The sequence below is a fragment of the Mesoplodon densirostris genome, chromosome 8 (assembly GCF_025265405.1).
Source record: "Mesoplodon densirostris isolate mMesDen1 chromosome 8, mMesDen1 primary haplotype, whole genome shotgun sequence".
Lineage (NCBI taxonomy): Eukaryota > Metazoa > Chordata > Mammalia > Artiodactyla > Ziphiidae > Mesoplodon > Mesoplodon densirostris.
This window is the reverse complement of record NC_082668.1, coordinates 3,208,339-3,228,746: the sequence shown is the minus strand read 5'-3', so window position 1 is coordinate 3,228,746 and position 20,408 is coordinate 3,208,339. Positions and strand designations below refer to the sequence as shown.

General features: G+C 53.6%; 1 protein-coding gene across 1 annotated transcript in view; it reads left to right on the top strand.

Annotated features, from left to right (window-relative positions):
• The first annotated feature begins 12,058 nt into the window (after positions 1-12,058).
• Positions 12,059-20,408, top strand: part of RAMP1 (receptor activity modifying protein 1) — a 34,230-nt gene continuing 25,880 nt past the window's right edge. Inside the window, exon 1 of the mRNA XM_060107291.1 lies at positions 12,059-12,411. Coding sequence (XP_059963274.1) covers positions 12,059-12,411 — 353 coding nt within the window. The remainder of the gene's footprint in view (positions 12,412-20,408) is intronic.

Sequence of the window (20,408 nt, the reverse complement as noted above, 5' to 3'; positions counted from 1 at the left end):
CACAGCCTACTGCTGGGGGCTGCCTGCTGCAGCCCCACACGAAGAAGGGTCCAGCACAAAACGCCCATGGTGCCAAGGCTGAGAAGCCGTGCTCCCGTTGAGCCACGTATGCGAAGGGTGCCATCTATGCAGAAAGAAGTAAGCCGCGGGCGGCAGGGCCCCTGATCTCAGGCCCCAGGGACTCGGGAAGAGCGCTCCAGAGCACAAGAACAGTTACGCAAAGGCCTTGGTTCTTGGAACTTTCCAGAAGCCTTTGTGATGGAAGCATGAGGGGAAGAGGGCTTTGAGCCAAGCTACAGGAGGACCCGATCCTCTGGGCCAAGGGGAGCAGTTCAGATTTCATTGCAAGGGCAACGGGCAGACCTGGAGGATATTAAACGCGGTGACGATATGGAACAAATGGTTTAAAGAGCCCCGGGCTGCTGTGCCGGAGCCCAGCGGGGGCTGGGCGGGGGCTGGAGGTGGGAGACAGGGCGAGGGAAGGTGGGGCTGAGCTGGAAGGAGTGGAGAGGCTCCAGAGGGTTCCACAGGTGCACAGAGGGCTCGGGCGTGGGAAGGGAGGAAGCAGGGAGGAATGCAGAACAGCTGGGCACCTAGCGGGCGGAGGCCAGAGAGCTGGAGCATCACAGCTGAGGCTTCCAGGAAATCACAGGGCCCCGGTTAAATTCAGTGTCAGTGAAGCGACTAATTGTTTTAGTATAAGAGTGTCTCAAGCAATATTGGGGACATACGTATACTAAAAAGAACTCGTTCACCTGCCATTCAAGTTTAACTGGGCGTCCTGTTGTTTTATTTGCTAAAGCTGGAGGCCCTATCCACAGCAGCCACGTTGGGTGACACGTCCCCTTGGACACTCAGGGATGGTGGCAAGTAGGCAGGTGTCTGCAGGGCACAGAAGAAGTGTGGCTGGGAGAGACGTCTGGGGTGGCATCCGTGTCAAGATGGTGTGAGAACCTCGGATAGAAGGGATGGCCCCGGGGGTGTGGATGCAGGTGGGGCGCAGGCTCCCGATGGAGGCCGGGGAGGGGAGGCCGAGGCCAAGGAGAGGCTGAGACAGAGACTGGGGAAGGCAGTTGGTGGAGGCGAGTGTGGAAAAGGTGACAGCTAGTGCAACCTGGAGAAGGTCAGGTCCTCTGAGAAGATGCAGAGAGGGCTCAACCAGAGTGCGTGCCTACTGAGGGTTTCCCCCGGCGTGCCAGGGTTTTAGACATGCAGATCTTTGATTCATCTGGAATGTCTGCTGATTTTCTAGCTAGATGGCTATTGGGATTTGAATGGTGAGTGCCCTGATTTGTTGATGGATCTGGGAGGATTTTAACAAGACCACCTGTTCAGGAAACAGCAGGTCTGTCCTCCACCCCACCCACAGGATTCCTTTTCTCCTGCAGAGATGCATTTCTCCAATTTCTAGAAATCTTGTGGTTTTTGGCTGCTACTATGACTGGGAGATCTCCCCCAGTTTATCTTCTATCTGGTCGTTGCTGGCCCATAAGCTCCGCTTTTGTGCATTTGTTTTACGCTTGGCCGTCTTTGTGCACGTGGTTTCTAACAGTGCCAGCTTCTTGCTTTGTTTTCGTTCTTCTCCCCCGGGCTTTCGCAGCTAGATCATTAGATCCTCTGTAAGGAAGGGTGTCACCTCCTCCCCACGCTGACCCTCCTGGTTCCCCGCTCCAGCTGGGTTGGAGGGTGACTCTCTGCTGAGTAGGGGGTGTGGCCACAGCTCCTTCCTTCATTCCTGGCTGAGGGCAACAGAGCCTCAAACCTTCCGTCTTTCTCCTTTGGGCAAGACGCTTTTTTAATTTTATTCTATCTTTGCTAGAGACGGGGAGGGGGAGGGATAGAGAATGAGTCTTCTTTCCATGCGTGAAATACTCTTTTATGATGTTAAGGAAGAATCATTTCTTCCTTGGCAGCGTGCAGAGCTCTGAATTCCCTCCTTGAGGGACGGGCTCCTGGCACTGGTGAAATGGGGCCCCAGGTGGAGAGGGGGTTCGCCAGTGTGAATCTTCCTGCATTTCTGGGATGAATGGAGTGTTCCTTGGGTCCCTGTGCTGCCTTTCAGCAGACTTGGGAGTCTGTTGCCCACTGCTTATTCTGAGTTATGCTTTGCTCTTCCTAAGTGAGATTGCTCTGCACTTACTTTGGTGGGTTTTATTAGCAGCACTGGGGTTTCTTCCCAAAAGAGGCGAGTGAATGTTCATTCTTTCTGTCTGCGTCAGGGCAGTTGGGATGATGTGAATGATCAGCTCCTCCAGGACCTGAAGGATCTTCATTTTCACTTGCAAAACCATCGAGTGGGGCCCTGTTTGGCAGGAAAGATAACTGAGAACGTTTTCAGTGTCTTTCATGGGTCTTGGTCCTCTTGGGTTTCCTATTTCTTATAGTGATGATGTTTCACATTTTCCTATGAACTTGTCCATTTTATCCAATATATCATTAATATAGGTATCTTATGTTTCTATTTCCCACTGTATCTGTGGACATCTGTTTGCCATTTCTGGTCTGAATTGGCATTTTCCTGTCATCTCTCGATCAGAAGAGACAGTGATTTATCTCTGTTATTAGGCCCCTCCCCTACCCGCAGGAGAACCAGTTCATTTCCCTTGATGCCAAATCCATTTGTTTTTGTTCTGTCTTCTTCAGGAATGCAACTTGTTCTTTGGCATCATGGCTGCAACCCCTGAATTTCTTTCTGTCTTGTGACTGTTGCTAATATTTTGTTGATTTTCTGTCTTTGTGGGTTTTATATCTTCTTAAAATATGACTTATTTGGAAGCAAGTTTTTAACAATCCCAGTGACTCAGCCTTTTGGTTTCTCCCCTGACACTCTGTGGTCAGGAAGCAGTCATAGACCACCACCACGGCTTAATGTGCACGAAGGGATCCTTCTGGGCCTTGCAGAATTTCCCTTTTGTAAAAGGCCCCTAAACCCACAAGAAGAGTGTGGAGTTTTGTTTGTTTGTTTGTTTTTTGGCCGTGCTGAGCAGCTTGCAGGATCCTAGTTCCCTGACCAGGGATGAAACCCCAGGCCCTCAGCAGTGCAAGCACCAAGTCCTAACCACTGGACCGCCAGGGAATTTCCGAGTGTGGAGTTTTTATGTGTTGATCCTAGTCATCATCTTAAACTATATTACTTACGTATCCTTACTTATCGTAGTCCCCCAGCTGTGTCAGGGCTGTGAGAGCTGTGTTTCAACCCCACGCTGCTTCTCTGATTCACTTTTCTGTCGCTGAGTTCCTGCACATTCTGTGCCACTGGGACAGTGGGGAATTCACACACCTAATCCCTGCCAGTCACATCTACGTGAGGAGTTCTTATAGCGTAACCTTCCGTGTCCTCGTTATTGTTTTTGTTTGTTTGTTTGTTTTTTGCGGTATGCAGGCCTCTCACTGTTGTGGCCTCTCCCACTGCGGAGCACAGGCTCCGGACACACAGGCTCAGCGGCCATGGCTCACGGGCCCAGCCACTCCGCGGCATGTGGGATCTTCCCGGACCGGGGCACGAACCCGTGTCCCCTGCATCGGCAGGTGGACTCTCAACCACTGCGCCACCAGGGAAGCCCCTCTTTATTGTTTTCTTAATTTTATTTTTTTTTACTTTTAATTGTGGTAGAATACATATAACATTTACCATCTTAACCATTTTAAGATGGTTACAGTTCTGTGGCATTGAGGCTATTCACATTGTCCTGCAATCATTGTCACCATCCACCTCCAGAACTTTTACATCTTCCCCAAATGTTACTCTACCCATGAAGCACTAACTCCCCATCCCCTTCCCCCAGCCCCTGGCAACCACCTTTCTACTTTCTGTCTCTTTGATTCTGACCTACTATAAGTTACCTCACATGAATTAGAATCATATAGTATTTGTCTTTTTGTGACTGGCTTATTTCACTTAGCATAATGTCTTCAAGGTTCATTCATGCTATGGCATGTGTCACAATTTCCTTCTTTTTTAAGGCTGAATAATGTTCCCTCCTATGTATATACCACGTTTTGTTTATCCATTCATCTATCGAGGACACCTGGATTGCGTCCACCGTTTGGCTATTGTGAATAATGCTGCTAGGTGTGCAGGTATCTCTTAAGAGACCCTGTTTTCAATTTTCTTGAGTAAATACCCAGAAGTGGAATTGCTGGATCATACGGTAGTTCTATGTTTACTATTTTGAGGAACTGCTCTACTGTTTCCCACAGTAACTGCACCATTTTACATTCCCACCAACAGTGCACAGGGTTCCGATTTCTCCACATCTTCACCAGCACTTGTTCTTTCCTGGTTTTTTGATGGTAGCTGTCCTGATGGGTGTGGGATGCCCTTTATTTCTTTCCAGGTGGAATTTAACTTTGTCAGGCATGATACTGTGCTTTATTATTTTTTGGTCTTACATTTGTCTGACTCCACTGCCCACCTTTTGGATGTTATTCTGCATCACTTAGGTGTTTGATCTGATTTAGCATCCTATTTTCTCATGGATTCAGGGGACACATTGACAGGCCCTCCCACATCCAGCACAGAGCAGGCACTTCAAGGACAGAGCAAGGGGATGGGGGGGTCTGCAGGCTGACCACAAGGATCAAAATCAGGTGACAGTCAGGAGAATCTTCTAGGTGAGGGCTTCGTTGGAGCAAGTTGCTGCTTGAGGGGGAAGTGGAAGGGCCCCTGGGCCGGGAGGAGGGAACTCTTCCTCCTCTCTCTCAGCCCTTGACTGGCTGCTCAGAGGGTGGCAAGGGCGGGAATTTCTCTTGCCAGGCATGGAGAGCATCCTGAGACAGGGGGCGAGCTGGACCAGCTGACCTCCTGCAGAGAGAGGGCATTAGATGGAACAGAGACGGGAGAGGAAGAGCTCAGGGGAAGCCGAGGGGCTTTCGCTCTAGAGGAAGTTCAGTGTGACGGAGCCTGGCAGCGGGGAGGCACCCAGGGGCCACGTGGGGAATGCTGGAGGGACCATGGCACCCACTCAGGGGCTGGCACAGGGGCCCTCCGGCCCGCCAATGATGGAGTGTGGTGACCGATGGAGCCAGTTCAGGAGAACCTGACTCGCCGGCGGCAGGAATGGGCACTCGGATGGGCTGGGGAGCTCCTCCCTTGGGCCCAGGCTCTCCATCCTCTGGGGAGGTTGTCTCCAGGCTCTCTTGGCCCAGCCCCTGTTGGTAAGGTCGCTGGGATGCGCTTCTCCAGTCGCTGTGCGGCGATTCATCTGCATGTCAGAAAATCATGCAAAGATAGACTCCCTTAACAAGTGAGACGTTGAAATTAGTTTCTAAAATCGTGAAAATCCTTTTGCTTTCCTCTGAGGGCACCACGTGTTCCTTAAGGACACAGTGATTTTAGTGGGAGCAATGAGCTTGAGTCGGCTGTACCTGCTCGGATAGAAAGTGCTGGGCCCCTGGGACCAGGAGGACCTGGTGCCGGGAGGAGAGGCAGCTCGGCCGTTGGCTCTTGGCTTGACCTCGTGTTCTTCGGGGCACCTGCACGCGGCCAGGCATCCATCTCATGGGACTCCCACCTCTCCAGTGAGACCCCTCCAGGCCGCTCCTGGAGAGGTGGCCCTGGGGAAGCCAACCTGCAGAGGTGACTTGGTTTGAGGCTCTCAAAGCCTCAGTGGACATCGACCATCTATAGCCTTTGGGGATGCTTTCAGGGTCTCTGGCGTCGAGGTGGCCGCCCTCCCCATCTCTCCCACGTGGTCTGAGATGAGCATGCCAGGGGTTGCACCCCAGCTCCACCACTCCTGGGCTGTGTGGCTCTGAGAAGGTTCCCTAGCCTCTCGGGGCCCTCTGTCCCCATGTGTAAAATGGGAGAATAATACCTGCCCTGTTGGTTACTTGCAAGGATTAAATAAGCTAATGCCCGTAGAGGGCTTAGGGACAGGAGCTGGCCACGTGAGCTGCAGCTGTCACCACCTTCCCTGGTGCTTTCCCAGCATGTGGCAGTGGGAGGGGAAGTAGCAGGCCTTTTGCAGTTGATGTGTAACCGATCTAGAGCCTGATCTGCATTCTCTCCATTTATACCAACTTTCTTCCAAAGAGAATACAGACAGTGGCTCTTGATAGACACACAGGCACCTTAAGGCACCAAAATATGACCTGGTATCACATTACGCAGTCCCCAAAACCCTCCAGAGGGGATGAAATCAACAGAGTATTTAAGCAGGGAGGAAAGAGAAGCATCTCACAAGTTGCTGGCTGAGGATGGGTTGAGGCCCAAACCACTCTGCGCTTTCTAGAAGCCAGAACAGACCGGGAAAGTTAAGAGAGCTGTCCCTGGCCAGGAGCGCAGTGTGCCCCAGCGCACCTGCTCCTTCAGTGAGTGTGCCGTCAGCCAGAAGCCTGCTGAGGGCCGGCGCTGGGTGTGCAGGAGATGCAGTCTCCGAGGCCCCGCGGTGGCTAACCAAGAGTTAGAAGACGGCGTGATGCATGGTCAGAGAGGGCACTGTGCTGAGCAGGGCAGAGGAGGTGATGGTTCACTGGGCCTTGAGGGTTGAGTAGGAGTTTTTACTGGACACACAGAGTTCCTGTTTTTTCATTTTGTCGTTTGCGTTTTTGTTTTCTTTCCCAGAGTAGACTGAGAAAGGCTGAAGGTAACATGTTCAAACCAAGTTCTGTTTACATCATCTTCTGGGGCATTCAGTGACAGGCCAGGCATGTAGCTGCCTGGGCATTTGGCTCCCAAGTGGCTGTACCCAGGAGAGTCCTGGAAGTGGGTGGTTTTCACCCTGCTGGCCCTAGCTGGGTGAGCAAAAAGTGATTCAACAAGAACATGCCCAGCAAGGATTTTTCCGACAGCTATTAGGAAAAGGTCTGGACAGAATACAGAGAGAATATTTTAGAATTTATACTTTTAACCTGTGGAAAATGTAGAAAAGCATAAAGCAGAAAATAAAGATCATCTGTAATTACACCACTCAGAGATAACCCCCTCTTGACATTCCCTTCAGATTTATTGTTTTTATTGAGGTATAACTGACGTAGAATAAACTGAATATGTTTAAAGTGTCTCATTTGGAAGGTTTTGGCACAGGTATACACCCACGTGGACCCAAGACCGTAAGCATGTATATCCGTTACCTCCAGAAGTGTCCCATGCCTTTGTCCCCTCCCCCTCCTGCCCCCTCCCATCACTCCTGCTGGGCCCTGGGGTCAGGCTGGCACTTCCTGTGAGTCGCTAAGGGCCACTCAGTTTGCAAATCCACAGGGAGGGCCACTCGTCTTGAGGTGGGGTTGGTTCTGTGAACACATCTTCTGGAAGCCAGGCCTGTTTGCCCACCTGGTGGGGGATGTTCCCATTTCACAGAGAAAGAAACTGTGGCCGAGAGGTGGCGAGGCCTCCTCTGGGCCTGGCCTGGGGGTGGGGGTGGGCAGTGTGCTGGGGGCCCTGGAGGCTCACGGGCTCTGAATTCAGCCCCCAGCCAGTCACTCTGACGAGCAGGCCCCCCAGCAGGTGCCCTTCCCTCGGCTCACCTCCCACCGGTCGCCCCAGCCCTGGGAGGACCGTGTGAGTCTGCGGCTCCGTCTCTGCAAACGTGAGGTGGGCCCGTCCTGCAGACGTGCGGCCACAGGCCAAGGGCACAGGCATGAAGCGAGACCTATCAGGTCCTCACTTCTGAGCCCTCATCTCTCGTTAGAGAACCCAAATGCCCCAGAGCCCCAAGGTCCCCCGTGGGGGGACCTGCGCCCCATCTTTCTGGCCCCAGGCACATGGCCGTAGGGATCTCACTGCCATTTCTCCTCCCGTCAGGGACATTTTCCAGCTGTTTCTCTAGGCGCCCCCAGGCTCACTGAACTGAACGATGCAGACGCCAGGGAAGGTCCTGCCTTGACTCGCTGCTGTCTGCCTGGCAGCCTTGCACTCGGCCTTTTAAAGACATGAGTTATGAATGATTAAATTTGCAGCCACCCAGGATTGGAACCCATCTGGCCCCAAACAGCTGGTTTTAAAACTTTGGGCAATTTTATTCAGTGTTAAAACCATAACGATTTCCTCTCTTCCCAATGAAAGAAACCACATCAGGCTCTTTTTTTTTTTTTTAATCTAAGTGTCATTCTCCTCTACTTAAAAATGAAACTGGTTTCCAGATTCACGCAAACAGCTTGCCCAGCCTCATCCCAGTTGTAGGAACGACAGCAAAGAGAACAGCCAGGCTCTGGGCTCCCCCAGGGCAGGAGAGCAAGGGCAGCGGGGTAGGGGCGTCTGTTTCCGAGGAGCACAGGTCCCGCCCTCGGGAGACAGACTGTGGCTCACAGAGGGATGGGAGCTGCCGCCCAGGGACCAGCCCAGAGCCAGGCCGGGTCAAGGCCACAGGGCAGGCCCTGCAGCCAGCCCAGGGCAGGGCGGTGCACAGACAGTGCGGGCTAGAGTGTGACCACTGAGGCCGAAGGGCAGGGTGGCCGCTCAGGGCCTGAGCCGGCCGGGGCGGGGGCAGGTGGCTGCTGGCTGTGTGCAGCCCAGAGCGGGGGGGGGGGGGGGGGCAGCAGGACGAGGCCGACCCGAGCGTCGGGGAGGGACCCCCTCACGGGGGGAACTGTGGCCTAAGGACACGGCCCTCGGAGCCCATTCCAACCAGGCCCTCGGCCTCTGGCCCCACCCCAACCCCTCGCACTAACTCCGGGGCTTGTGGGCCCCTGCTTCCCTGACCTTCCAGGGACTCGGGAACCACCCAGCACCCTTAGATCAGACCCCTCCAGCGCTCACATCAGCCCATGGCTTTCTGTCGCGAGCACCCAGCGCCCTGAGATGCGCGTTCATCTTCGTTCGCTGTAAACCAGCCCTTCCAGAGCAGGAGGGGAGCCCGCCGCGCTTCCTGACCCTCCTGGGGACAGTCCGAGGCACCATGCTTCACTCCCACGCAGAATGTCCTCTGATAAACTGGGCGTCACCATCTGGTTCACCTGACAAATATTAACATGCAGAGCCGCTGGGTACCAGGGAGGACATCCGCGTGAGTCAGGAGGAGAGGACAGCAAAGCGGTTCTGAGACAAGAAAGAACCGTCCGCCCGCCCTAAACAAGGCACTAGATGCAGAGGAGGGGGTGGGGTGGGGTGCTGGGACCTTAGGGAGGAGGACGGGCGACATTTGAGCCTGAGCTTTGCCCGGAAGGGCGATCCAGGTGGGGAGCGCAGAGCGGATGCCACGAGCAGTGAGGGGCGGGGGACACACGGAGGGGCGACCGAGCTTCAGAATGGGGCTGCAGCTCCTCCCCGAGTCTGTGTCTAAGCCTTCCTGAGCTACCTGCGACCCCTGGCGCTTCCTGTCCACGCAGATGGGCTTTCTCGGGGTGTCCTGACAGGGCAGCGGTGGGGAGCAGCCCCTTCCCCACGGCTGGCCCTCGGGTGCACGTGCCGTGCAGTGTGGACCCTGAGGGGGCCACACCCGGGCTGTTGGGAGGCGGCGCGAACTCAGGGGCTTTCAGAGGCTCCCGCATCTCCCTCCCCGGACCCCTGAGGGCCCCGGGAGCCTCACTGCTTCACACTCCGCCGGGCGCCCCTTCCCAGGGTGTCGAGGGCGGGTCAGCCCTGCGCCGCCCCCCGGTCCTCTCCTGGGGGCTCCTCCGAAGGGCTTTCCCTCTTGCCAGCCTTTCATCTTCCCCGTTCCCCACCATTACTCCTGACTTCTCGAGCTAAAACCCCGGGGGGTCCTCCCCATCTGACCGGCTTCCAGGCACCCGGCCTGCCTGTCCAGGCCTGGGGGACAGTGGGACCCTCCAGGCGGCGGGTGCAGAAGCAGACACCTCAGCGTGCAGGCAGGTGCAGCCCGAGGCTGCTTCCAGCTTCTGCCGCTGGCCTCACCTCCACTTCCATGTGCCGCGGGTTCCCTGTGTTTGTGGTTTTATTTGTAATTAATCACAGAGTTGTACTTTTACTGCTATGAAATGTCACTTTGTTAGCTTGGTCCCCCTGCCGAGATGTGTCCAGCCTGGAGTCTGTCACTTCAATTAGGTAAATGGGCTCGTTAGCCTCCCACCCCATCACATGTCGGGGGACGTGGCATCCAGGGGCGCGGGCTCATCACGGGGATCCTGGAGAGGCGTGTGGAGCCCCCGCCATCGCGTCCCCCGGGAGAGCAGAGAGGCCTCGTCGTGGCTCCCTCCGACCACAGCCCTCCCCGACCCCAAGTCTCCGACCCTGCCGGGACACGGCGTGCTTGTCACTGGCCACCAGTCCCCGCCGTGCTGAGAACCAGCGGTGCTGGGAGGGGATGGCTCTTGCGCACTTTGGCCCGGCTTCCAGGCGCACAGGCTCTGGCAGGAGGTGAGAGCCCTGCAGAGGCTCCGGGGCCCCCCGCCAGCTCCCTGGCCTCAGACTCTCGGCGGGGCAGGGACGGAGCATGCTCTTCCTGCCTGCGAGGGGCCCCTGTGCCCGGCCTGCCCTCCCGGCCCCAGGGGCAGCCTTCCCTTCACTTCTGTTTAAGGCAGCCCGTCAGCTGTTACCTGTAACCAGCACCACTGTCCACCTGCTCCTCTCCCAAGTCCACAGGCTTCCTCTGAGAGCCCGTCCTCCCCTCTGCCCTGGCCGGGCCTTCAGCTTCCCGTTCCTTCAGCTTCCCCAGCTTCCCGTTCGGCTCTCCGTTCTGCGCACCCACCGTGGGCTGGTAAGAGCCCTGTCTATGGTGTGTGAACTCCTTCATCTACCCTACTGTCCACCTGCCCAGCCGCTCAGCCATCCACCCACCCGCCTACCTACCCATCCCCCCGCCTCGTCCCCCCACGCAGTAACTCTTGAGCCCCCAGGGTCGCACACTAGAATGGCTCTTCCCAGCCCCCTGCCGTCACCACCTCTCTGGCCACGCCCCCCCTTCCTCACCTACACCCTCCCCAGATCTGCAGCAGAGGACAGGTCAGGCCGCCTGCCCCACTTCCTGCTTCCGGCCTGGTCCCGAGCCTCGAGGTCTGGGAGTTGGCTGGGCACAGGCCCCAAAGGGGGCAGGGCTAGTTCAGTCTAGTCTACACCCCTTCCAGTGCTCGGACCTCGGGGCTGCTTCTGAGCCCCGCATCCCCAGTTCCCAGCTGTAAGTCGATGATCACCATGGGACCCCACCTCAGGGTAGTTGTAAAGAGCTCTGAGCAGCGCCCGAATATTGTAGGGACTGGAGTACCAGCTCCTCCGCATTTTACTCTGGGAAGACAGAGGCAGAGGGGGAGGAGTCCGAGGGGCCAGGGGCTCCCACCTGAGCGCACACCCCTACCAGGCCTGAGCGCCTCAAGTGGCAGCTTGCCGTCCACCCATGTCCCTGAGTCTGAGAATTCCCAGTGCAGCCCCTCCCCCCAGGGATTTGGAAGGGCCAGCCGGTGGGGCGGGGCGGGTGGGTGCTTGCAGGCAGAGGATGCAGCAGGGCCTGGGGGGAGGGTGGGTGCCCCGACCCCACCCCAAAGAGCGGCAAGAAGGTGGACAGTGGACGTTCAGCCTGAAGAGGGGATGGGGAGGAGGCCTGGCGGGGGGAGGACCCAGTGGAGAAGCTTCCTCACCTGCCTGGAATCCACGGGAGCCAGTCTTAGGCTTGGGGGAAATGAGCGAATTTTGCTTTGTGCAGGGCACTGCTTGACCATTTGTAATTTCTGACTGTACCTTCATCAAGGCAGGAGGGTAGAAACATTTCACGTGACAATTTGTCTGCTTGAGGTTTCTAACTGGTGAACATCCAGACACAGAGGATGTGAGCTTGGTGCTGGGTGCTACAGCCCAGCCCACAGGTGCCGGAGGAAGAGCGGCAGGCGGCGGTCTGCAGGACCCTGTGCCGCTGGCCCTCCCTGGGGCGAGCTGATTCCTCCTCCTCACTCCCCGGCAGAGGCCTGGTGCCCTCGCGGGTGATGAACCAGGGTCCGGTCCCAGCAAGCTGTTCTCGCGGCCGCAGTTTCCATGTCTGTGAGGGGCAGGCCTTGGGAACCATGTCGGGAGTGGTGTGAGGATGAAACAGTATGTGAGAGTGAGACCCTGTGCCCCGGACAAGAGGAAGTGAGGTCCCCATTCTGTCGCTGTCGCCCAGGGAGACATCGTCATCAGACCCGCTATTAGCAGGCAGGGCCTTTGCTGGGCCCCGAAACAACTGATGAAGAAATGATCCAGTGGGAGCCTAGACGACCCCTCCAGGGATCACGGGGACCCCAGGGCGTCCTGGTGGCCTCAGAGTCAGACGGGGCTCCCCGGCGGGCCCTGGGCTGGGAGCCCCGATGGATGTGGGCTGTGGACAGAAGAGTCCCTGACCCGCAGCGGGGGCAGGCGGGCCCGGCGAGGCCGGAGGCTGACAGTCGTCTGGGGGCTGTCGTTGCAGTGAGCCACCTCTTCACGGCCACCGCCTGCCAGGACGCCACCTTCAGCGCCCTCCTCCACGAGCTTTGCCTCGCCCAGTTCCAGGTGGACATGGAGGCCATCGGGAGGCCGCTGTGGTGCGACTGGGGCAAGACCATCGGGTGAGTCCGCGTCTCCGGCGTGTGGGGCGCGTCGCGGGGCGGGGCCGCGGGCCCGGTGAGAGGGTTTCCCTCAAGGCCACAGTTGCGGTTCTTCACCGAAGTCCAGGGTGTGGATGCGCCGCGGGCCGGGTCCAGGGTGAGGGCGAAGGAGGGCGCCCCTGCCAGGTGGGCGTGGACGGTGGGGTGGAGGAGGCCCGAGCGCGGCGACCTGGGGTCACGGTGGGTGGCGGGCGCCAGCGTGGCAGGCGGCGGGCAGAGGGTTCCGTTTGGCCCTTGTCTGGTCTGGGAGGCCGGGAGCCGGGAGCAAAGGTGTAGCGGCTGGGCCGAGTCCCTGTGACAGGAGCCCCCGAGTGCAGGGCTATACCCGCAGCTTCCCTCCATCCCCGCGGTCCGGCCAGGGCTGTCCTTCCTGCCTGCTCGGGGCTCGGAGCGTCCTGGAACCATGGGCGGCGCAGCTCAAGCTGAGCCCCTTCCCCTTCCTGACGCAGTCCTTCTGCCAAGACGTCCTTCTTCCTGACCCACAGGGCTCATCCCTGGCCCCTCGGCCGCTCAGCGGGGTCGGCATTTCTCCCCGCCCAGGCCCGGTCCCCTCCGTCTTCTGGAGCAAAGATCAGAACTTGGTGTGTCTGCAGTCTCTATCCCAGGTTGTGTTTCTGCTTCAGCGTTCAGGGCCCGGGAGCATCTGAGGGCTCCAGTGGGCGAGTAAAGGCAAAGAGAAATACCCTCCAGATGCCGAGGTCACAGGTGGGCGGCCGACCCTGCCAGGCAAGCAGGGTCCGCAGAGTGTCTGCGGGTTTCCAGCCTGGGCTCCGATGTCCTCTGTACAAAGACCTGCACCTCGGTTTACAACACAGCGCAGGACACACAGGAGCTGGGCAGGGGGATGCTTGCTTCCTGCCCCTGCAATCAACATGGAACCCGCAGGACACTCCAGGGTCTGAGCAGAGGCTGAGCGGGGGCCCGGCCAGGTGGGGTCTCCTCACCCTCCTCCTTCTCCGCGGCCTCTTCCCAGACTTCAGGGTCTCCTTTTCTGAGCTGAGAAATCAATCATGAGTTAGAAATCAAAGGGGGGTGGGGGGCAGGATGTTAAAAATCAACAGAGCCTGTTCTTTAGGCTAGTTGGTTTTCTGCCTCCGCTGAGTGATTTGTGTTTAAATTAAAGAGTGCACATTATTATGATGCAGAGAAGACACCACGAGGGTCCCTGGGGAACAACATTCCCCACCCCCTCAGCTCTGTGCAAGTGATTTGTGTAGACAGATTCCAAACAGGTGGCCTCGCAGAAGAGGTAATGCAATTGGCAACTGACGTTCTGAACGAAGCAGTGGTGACATGTTACTAGAAACGAAGCCACCGCAGACGGTTTCCGACTCTGCTTAGAGTGCAAACAGGAGTAATTATCACCGGGGCCCCAGAGTTTGCCATCATCCGAGCTGAGCCGTGTGGTGATACAGCTGAAAATAGAAGCTGGGGGTGGAGGTGAGGTTGCTAGGAAATTTCTTTATTTAAAAAGAAAATCAAGATAATTGTGGGAGGAAGAAGCAAAAGTCCTCATCACAAGAGCATCTCAGCAAATCAGCTGGGGCCAGCCAGCCCCAGGGTCTGTGGTCAGCAGAATAACAGCCCCTAGGGATGACCACATCCTAATCCTGGGAACCACGTCCTAATCCTGGAACCTGGGAATATGTTACATTACATGGTGAAGGGGAGGTAAGTTGCAGATGGAACTCAGGTTGCTAACCAGGTGACCCTGAGATGGGATTATATGGATTATCTGGGTGGGTCCAACACCATCACAAGGGTCCTTAAATTGTCCCAGCTTTGGCAGTTACAGCACCTTCAAACTGGCTTTTGTGTTCTTTTGACATCTTCCCCCACCCCGCATCCTTTTGGGGGCAGTTCCTTACTTTCTGGCACCATGAGATTCTCCAGGCTCATTTTGTGCATTTTCTGCCCCAGCCCTGGAATCAGCCATTTTTCCAAGGAGCCCCGGTTCCTTTGATTAAAGAATGATGCTCAGAAGCCAAGATAAACATACACATATATTCCTACCAGGGATTTAGATGTGACCAATGAGACCACCCAAGCACAAGAAGAAAAATAACACGGGAGAACCCCCCTTTAACCTTGATGTAGGGAAAAGCTATATATAATGATATTTATTTCAAGGAACTGGCTTAACGATCATGGGTGTGCCAAGTTCAAATCTGTAGAGCAGGCTGAGGCTGGAGACTCTTGGGCGGAGCCAAGGCTGCAGCCTTGAGGCAGAATTTCTTAGCTTGCTCTTAAGACCTTTCAACTGGAGGCTGAAGCCCACCCACATGATCAGGAGGATCTCTCTACTTAAAGCCAACTAATTGTAGAGGTGAACCACATCTCAGAACTGCCCCAGCAACACCTAGGTTGGTGTTTGATTGAGTAACTGGGAGCTAAAGCTTGGGCAGGTTGATGCAGAGAACTGCCCATCACGCTGGGGCTCTGAGTCAGAGCTGTCCTCAAAGGTAGCTTCCGAGAGTGTCATTTCCCCCCACTGCATTTCTCCATCCTTTTCACCCCATTCCCACCCACTCCCTGTGGGTACCAGTCTCATTAGCTTCTGGTTTTTCCTTCTTGTATTCCTTTGTACAAATGGGCAGGTGGACATATTTTTTTTCTTATATCCTCTTCTTTCTTACATGAAGTATTGGGTGGGCCAAAAAGTGCCTTCGGTTTTTAAGTAAAAATAAAAGCCACATTTTTCATTTTCACCAAGAACTTTATTGAACAACGTATTCACCCTTTTGTTCCACTGCCTTCTGCCATTTTTCAGGCAACTTCATAATTCCATCTTCCCCAAAATTTTATCTTTTTGAGCAAAGAACTGTTCCAGGTGCCTTTTACAGTCTTCCAGGGAATTGACATTTTTTCCATTAAGAGAATTTTGTAAAGACCTAAATAAATGGAAATCTGAAGGTGCAATGTGTGGTGAATATGCTGGATGAATTAGAACTTCCCAGCCAGGCTGTAACAGCTTTTGCCTGGTCATCAAAGAAACATGCAGTCTTGCATTATCCTGATGGAAGATTATATGTTTTCTGTTGACTAATTCTGGATGCTTTTCGTCGAGTGCCGCTTTCAGTTGGTCTAATTGGGAGCAGTACTTGTTGGAATTAATCGTTTGGTTTTCCAGAAGGAGCTCCTAATAGAGAACTCCCTTCCAATCCCACCATATACACAACATCACCTTCTTTGGATGAAGACCGGCCTTTGGTGTGGTTGGTGGTGGTTCATTTTGCTTGCCCCACGATCTTTTCCGTTCCACATTATTGTACGGTATCCGCTTTTCATCGCCCATCACAGTTTGTTTTAAAAACAACATTTTCATTACATTTCAGTAGAGAATTGCATGCGGAAATACGGTCAAGAAGGTTTTTTTCACTTAACTTATGTGGAACCCAAACATCAAAGCAATGAACATAACCAAGCTGGTGCAAATGATTTTCAATGCTTGATTTGGATATTTCGAGTATGTCGGCTATCTCCTGCGTGGTATAACGTTGATTGTTCTCAATTAATGTTTCAATTTGATCGCTATCAACTTCAGTTGGTCTACCCGACCGTGAAGCATTGTCCGGTGAGAAATCTCCAGCACGAAACTTCGCACACCACTTTTGACACGTTCGATCAGTCACAGCACCTTCTCCATACACTGCACAAATCTTTTTGTGCGTTTCAGTTGCATTTTTACCTTTCTTGCCGAAAATGTTGCTTTTTTCTTCCATCTTCAATATTAAAATGGCTACACAAAAATTCACCAATTTGACATCTTTTTTTAAATGCATGCTGATATGACAGCTGTCACATACAATCTAACAAAATTGTTTCCAATGACGTTAAAGACAATTAAATGCTACTAGAGCCATCTTACAGAGAAAAACCGAAAGAACCTTTTGGCCCACCTAATATACTATACTGTACTACAGAATTCCTATACCATACTATTCCATAAATTGTCTTATACTATACTGTACTATACTATAGTCTTTTACTATAGATAGTCTTATACTACACTATGCTATCAATACTCTTATGCTATACTATACCATAATATAGATATTCTTATACTATACTATAGATATCTTTATACCATACTGTACGATAATATACTATAGATATTCTCATACTATACTATAAATATACTATACTATACTATAGATACTCATACTAAACTATAGATATTCTTATGCTACACTATAGATATTCTTTTTGCACTTGGGGTTTTCTTTTTTCACTGAGCAGTATATCCTGGAAATCAGTCCTTATCAGTGCACAGAGAATGTTCCCATTCATTTTTACAGCTGGATAATACTCCACCATGCATAGTATCTCCATCACTTTCCTATGAAGAGGCATTTAGGTTTTCCCAGTAGTCTCCAATTTCACATAGTGTTGAAGTGAATGACCTTGTGCAGATGCATTTTCATATTGTTGGAGCTGTATCGTCAGGGTCAACGGTAAGAGCACACGTGGTTTTATTAAGCACTCCCCATTGCTCTCCTGAGGGTGCACCGGTTTGCACCCCGCCAGCAGTGGAGGGTCCGTTTCCCAAAGCCTTGCCAGCAGACTGTCATCAGACGTTGAATGTTCCCCGTTGGATGAATGAGAACTGGTGTCTGAGTGGAGTGTTAATTTGCAGTCTCCAGTTACAAGTGAATCTGAACATCTTTCCTACATTTAACGGCCATCCTCAAATCTTTTTTTGAGTTGTTTGTTCATGTCTTTCCCCATTTTCTGTCAAGACCATTTCTGGTCCTTTTTAAGGAGTTCTTTATAAGTCAGAACAGAGAGTAGGCCTTTGTGTGTGATACATGTTAGATATTTTCTCCTAGTTTTTTAGTTGTCTTTCGACTTGTTTTTAGCATTTTTGGTGCCCCATAATATTTTTTTAAAGTAGTCACATGAGAGCTTATCTTTTATCACCTCTGGATCTGAGTCATAGTTGGAAAGCTTTTCCCTATACCAAGATTCAAGAGGAATCCACCCATGTTTTCTTCTTGAGCTCATGTACGGTTTCAGTGGCAACGTCTAAACCCCTGGTCTACCTGGAGTTAATTGTGGTTTGTGGTGTGAACTATGAAGCAAATTTTGTCTTCTTCCAGATGAGATGCCCAGTTGTCCTGTTTATTAATGAACCCATCTTTGCCCCCAGTGATTTGAGATGCCACTTCGCCCTTTACTAAGTTTCCCGGTGCATTTTGCTCATACTTTTATAAATGGTCCCTTTTCAAGCCTTCCCCATATTACATCTACAACGTTAATTTCATTAATGTTGCATCTACAACATTAATTTCTCCTCCAGAACCATCAATGGGTGCTCACTGCCTACTGAATGCTTACTTAGTTGTCAATTCCCTCAGTCCAAGAAAAGAGGTTATTATTATAGCTCACATTTACTGAGCACTTACTATGAGCTGGGCATCATGCTAAGCCCTGAACATTCACTCTCTCATTTAAGTAGGCAGTGACTCAGGAAGAGGCAGAACTGTTGTAATTCCCACTGTATCTGCCCAGGGTCACAGCTAGTAAGGAAGGTCTCTTCGAGTCAAAGTCCCAGCTCTTGACACTCCCCAAGGGCACTAGGCGGCCGCTTCCTGAATCTCAGGGGGCAGTGTGGGGATGCTCTTTGTATAAGTGTGGCTCTCCGGGAGGTGGATGCTGGTCTTCAGTGGCCATCTCTGCCCCCGCCAACATCCAGTGGGCCTGGTGAAGTTCATTTGCATTGGATAATGATGCCAAAAGCTTGGCCTCTGTGCACAGGTGCCAAATAGAATCTCAGAGACAGAGTTTTGGGTGAAGTAGAAAAGCTTTATTGCTTTGCCAGGCAGAGGGGGACACAGCAGGCTCCTGCCCTCAAAAACTGTGTGTCCCAACCTGGGAGGATTTGGTGAGGAGTTTTTAGCAGTAGTTCAAGGGTGGGGTTACTGATAAGATTAGGGTGTGTGCCTTTAATCTGGTCTCACAGTAATCTCTTGATGAGCTTCTCTGGTTCCTTTAATCTGGCCTCAGTTGGTCTTCTCTGGAATGAAGAATGCCAACATCTTCCATTTGTTGGGTTTTAGTTCTGTAAGGAGCTCAAAGATACTATGTGTGTCCCTTGAGGCGGAACCAGGACCCTGGCCCAAGGCTGCACTGTTGTTTCTTGACTGTTCCTCCCTTGTCTCTGCATCCCCTCCCTTCCCTGATTAGTAACTGTTCGAATCTGCCCTCTGGAACTCAGGGAAGGTCATGGGGACTGGAGTCTATTCCCTACAAACAAGAAACGGGGGACACAGAAAGGCTTCCGTGCCCAGGAGCCCCACAGGGTCCTGCTCAGTTTCAATACCAAGCCTGGTGCTCGAGCCAAGGGCAGACTTTCCAGGGTCTGCTGGAACGGTGGAGGTCTGGGGGGTCTTGGGGGTGGACAAACTTGTCCAAAGGATTGGGTGGAAGGAGAACAGAAGAGGGACCCAGAGAGAAGGCTAGGCGTAGTGAGGGTGTAAGCAGGAGGGCCATCACCACGACCAGAGTGCAGTGACCAGAGGGAGAGCAGGGACCCAAGGTGGGGGACCAGCAGGCAGAGAACGGCTGGCTCAGGGAGTTCTCCTGGAGCCGGAGTTCTCCTGGCTACAAGCCAGGTGGGCGTCTGGCAAAGGGCATGGGTGTTGGGAAGGACCCCTGTCCAAGCCAAGTGCAGCTAAGGCCTGTGGGTGAGGCAAAGGTCACAGCCCAGCAAGCAGCACTGGGCAGTTGTTGGGGTCTGGGGTTCAGGGCCAGGCTGCAGCTGAGGGTGGGAAGCCCCTAAAGCAAGCGCACCTAGGGCCAGAGCCGCCTGGTGCCTGCCGCCTGAGGTCAAGGCGTCTCTGATCTGGCAGAGGAAACCTTCTGGGCTCTCCCAAAATCAGAAAAGACTCCAGTTCAAAACAGCTGCAAGTCAGAGGAGATCACCTTCGCACTAAGTGACCAGACAAACGCGAGCCAGACAGTCTTCCATAGGACGCATGCTCCAGAACACTTGGGGATGGAGTCCACCGTGGGTGCGCCGGGGCCTGCCCCTGCTGGCTGGCTCTCAGCGCTGCTGTGCATTGCTGCTCACGGATAGGAATTTCTCAAGGGAAAGCAAAGGGCTGATGACTTGTTCTAACAAGAGGACAGTGGACATTCTTGAGTGACCTGCCCTGGCACGTGGGCCTGCTTCGTTTTTGCATTTCAAGGTTTGTAACAGTTAGAGCTCACCCTGGGACCATAGCTGCGCAGCGAGATTCTGTGTTTGAGCCAATGCAGGCACCTCTCTCTCCAGCAGCCCTGCACCAGGACCCCTGGCTCCTCCGTCGTGAGAATGGCTCGGGGGTTACTCCTGAGTCCTTCTGTGTTTGAGGATGCTTTGGGGGCCCTCAGATTCCACAGGTGTCTGACCCATTCCCACTCTGGGTCCCTGCAAGGCCAGTGAGCCCAGCAGGGCAGGCTCCCCAGTGTGCGCCAGGCCAAGTCCACTGTGTCCCAGAGGTCAGCTCGTTAAAGTGCAGCCCTGGTTCACTAATGGAAATTTAACACGATTTAACATTAACTGGGAATGTAATCTAATTGGGGAAGCTATAGAGGACGTGGGGGAATGTGTCATCAGAAACTCTCATTTCCAGAGACCTTTCTGTTGGTATTGTTTGGGGAGGGAGAGGAATCTAGCATGTGCAGAACTCAACCAGGAAAGGGCTGGTTTTAAAGTGACTGCATATCGATTTTCTCCCCCAGACAATAAATGCCGGGTGGATTTAGGAGACCAAGGGGCAGCCCTGCTCCCCCACTTCCTGCACAGCTTCAGGATCTAAGGTGTCACCTGGGCCGGGGAAGGTATCAAAGGTGGTCAGAGGTGGCCCAGGGGCACGGGGCACCGCCTTCCGAGACTGGTCATCAGAGAACCCAACTTCACCTTCATCCCAGTCTCTCTGCCCCAAAGCCTCCAGGTTTGTAAACGCTGACCACGT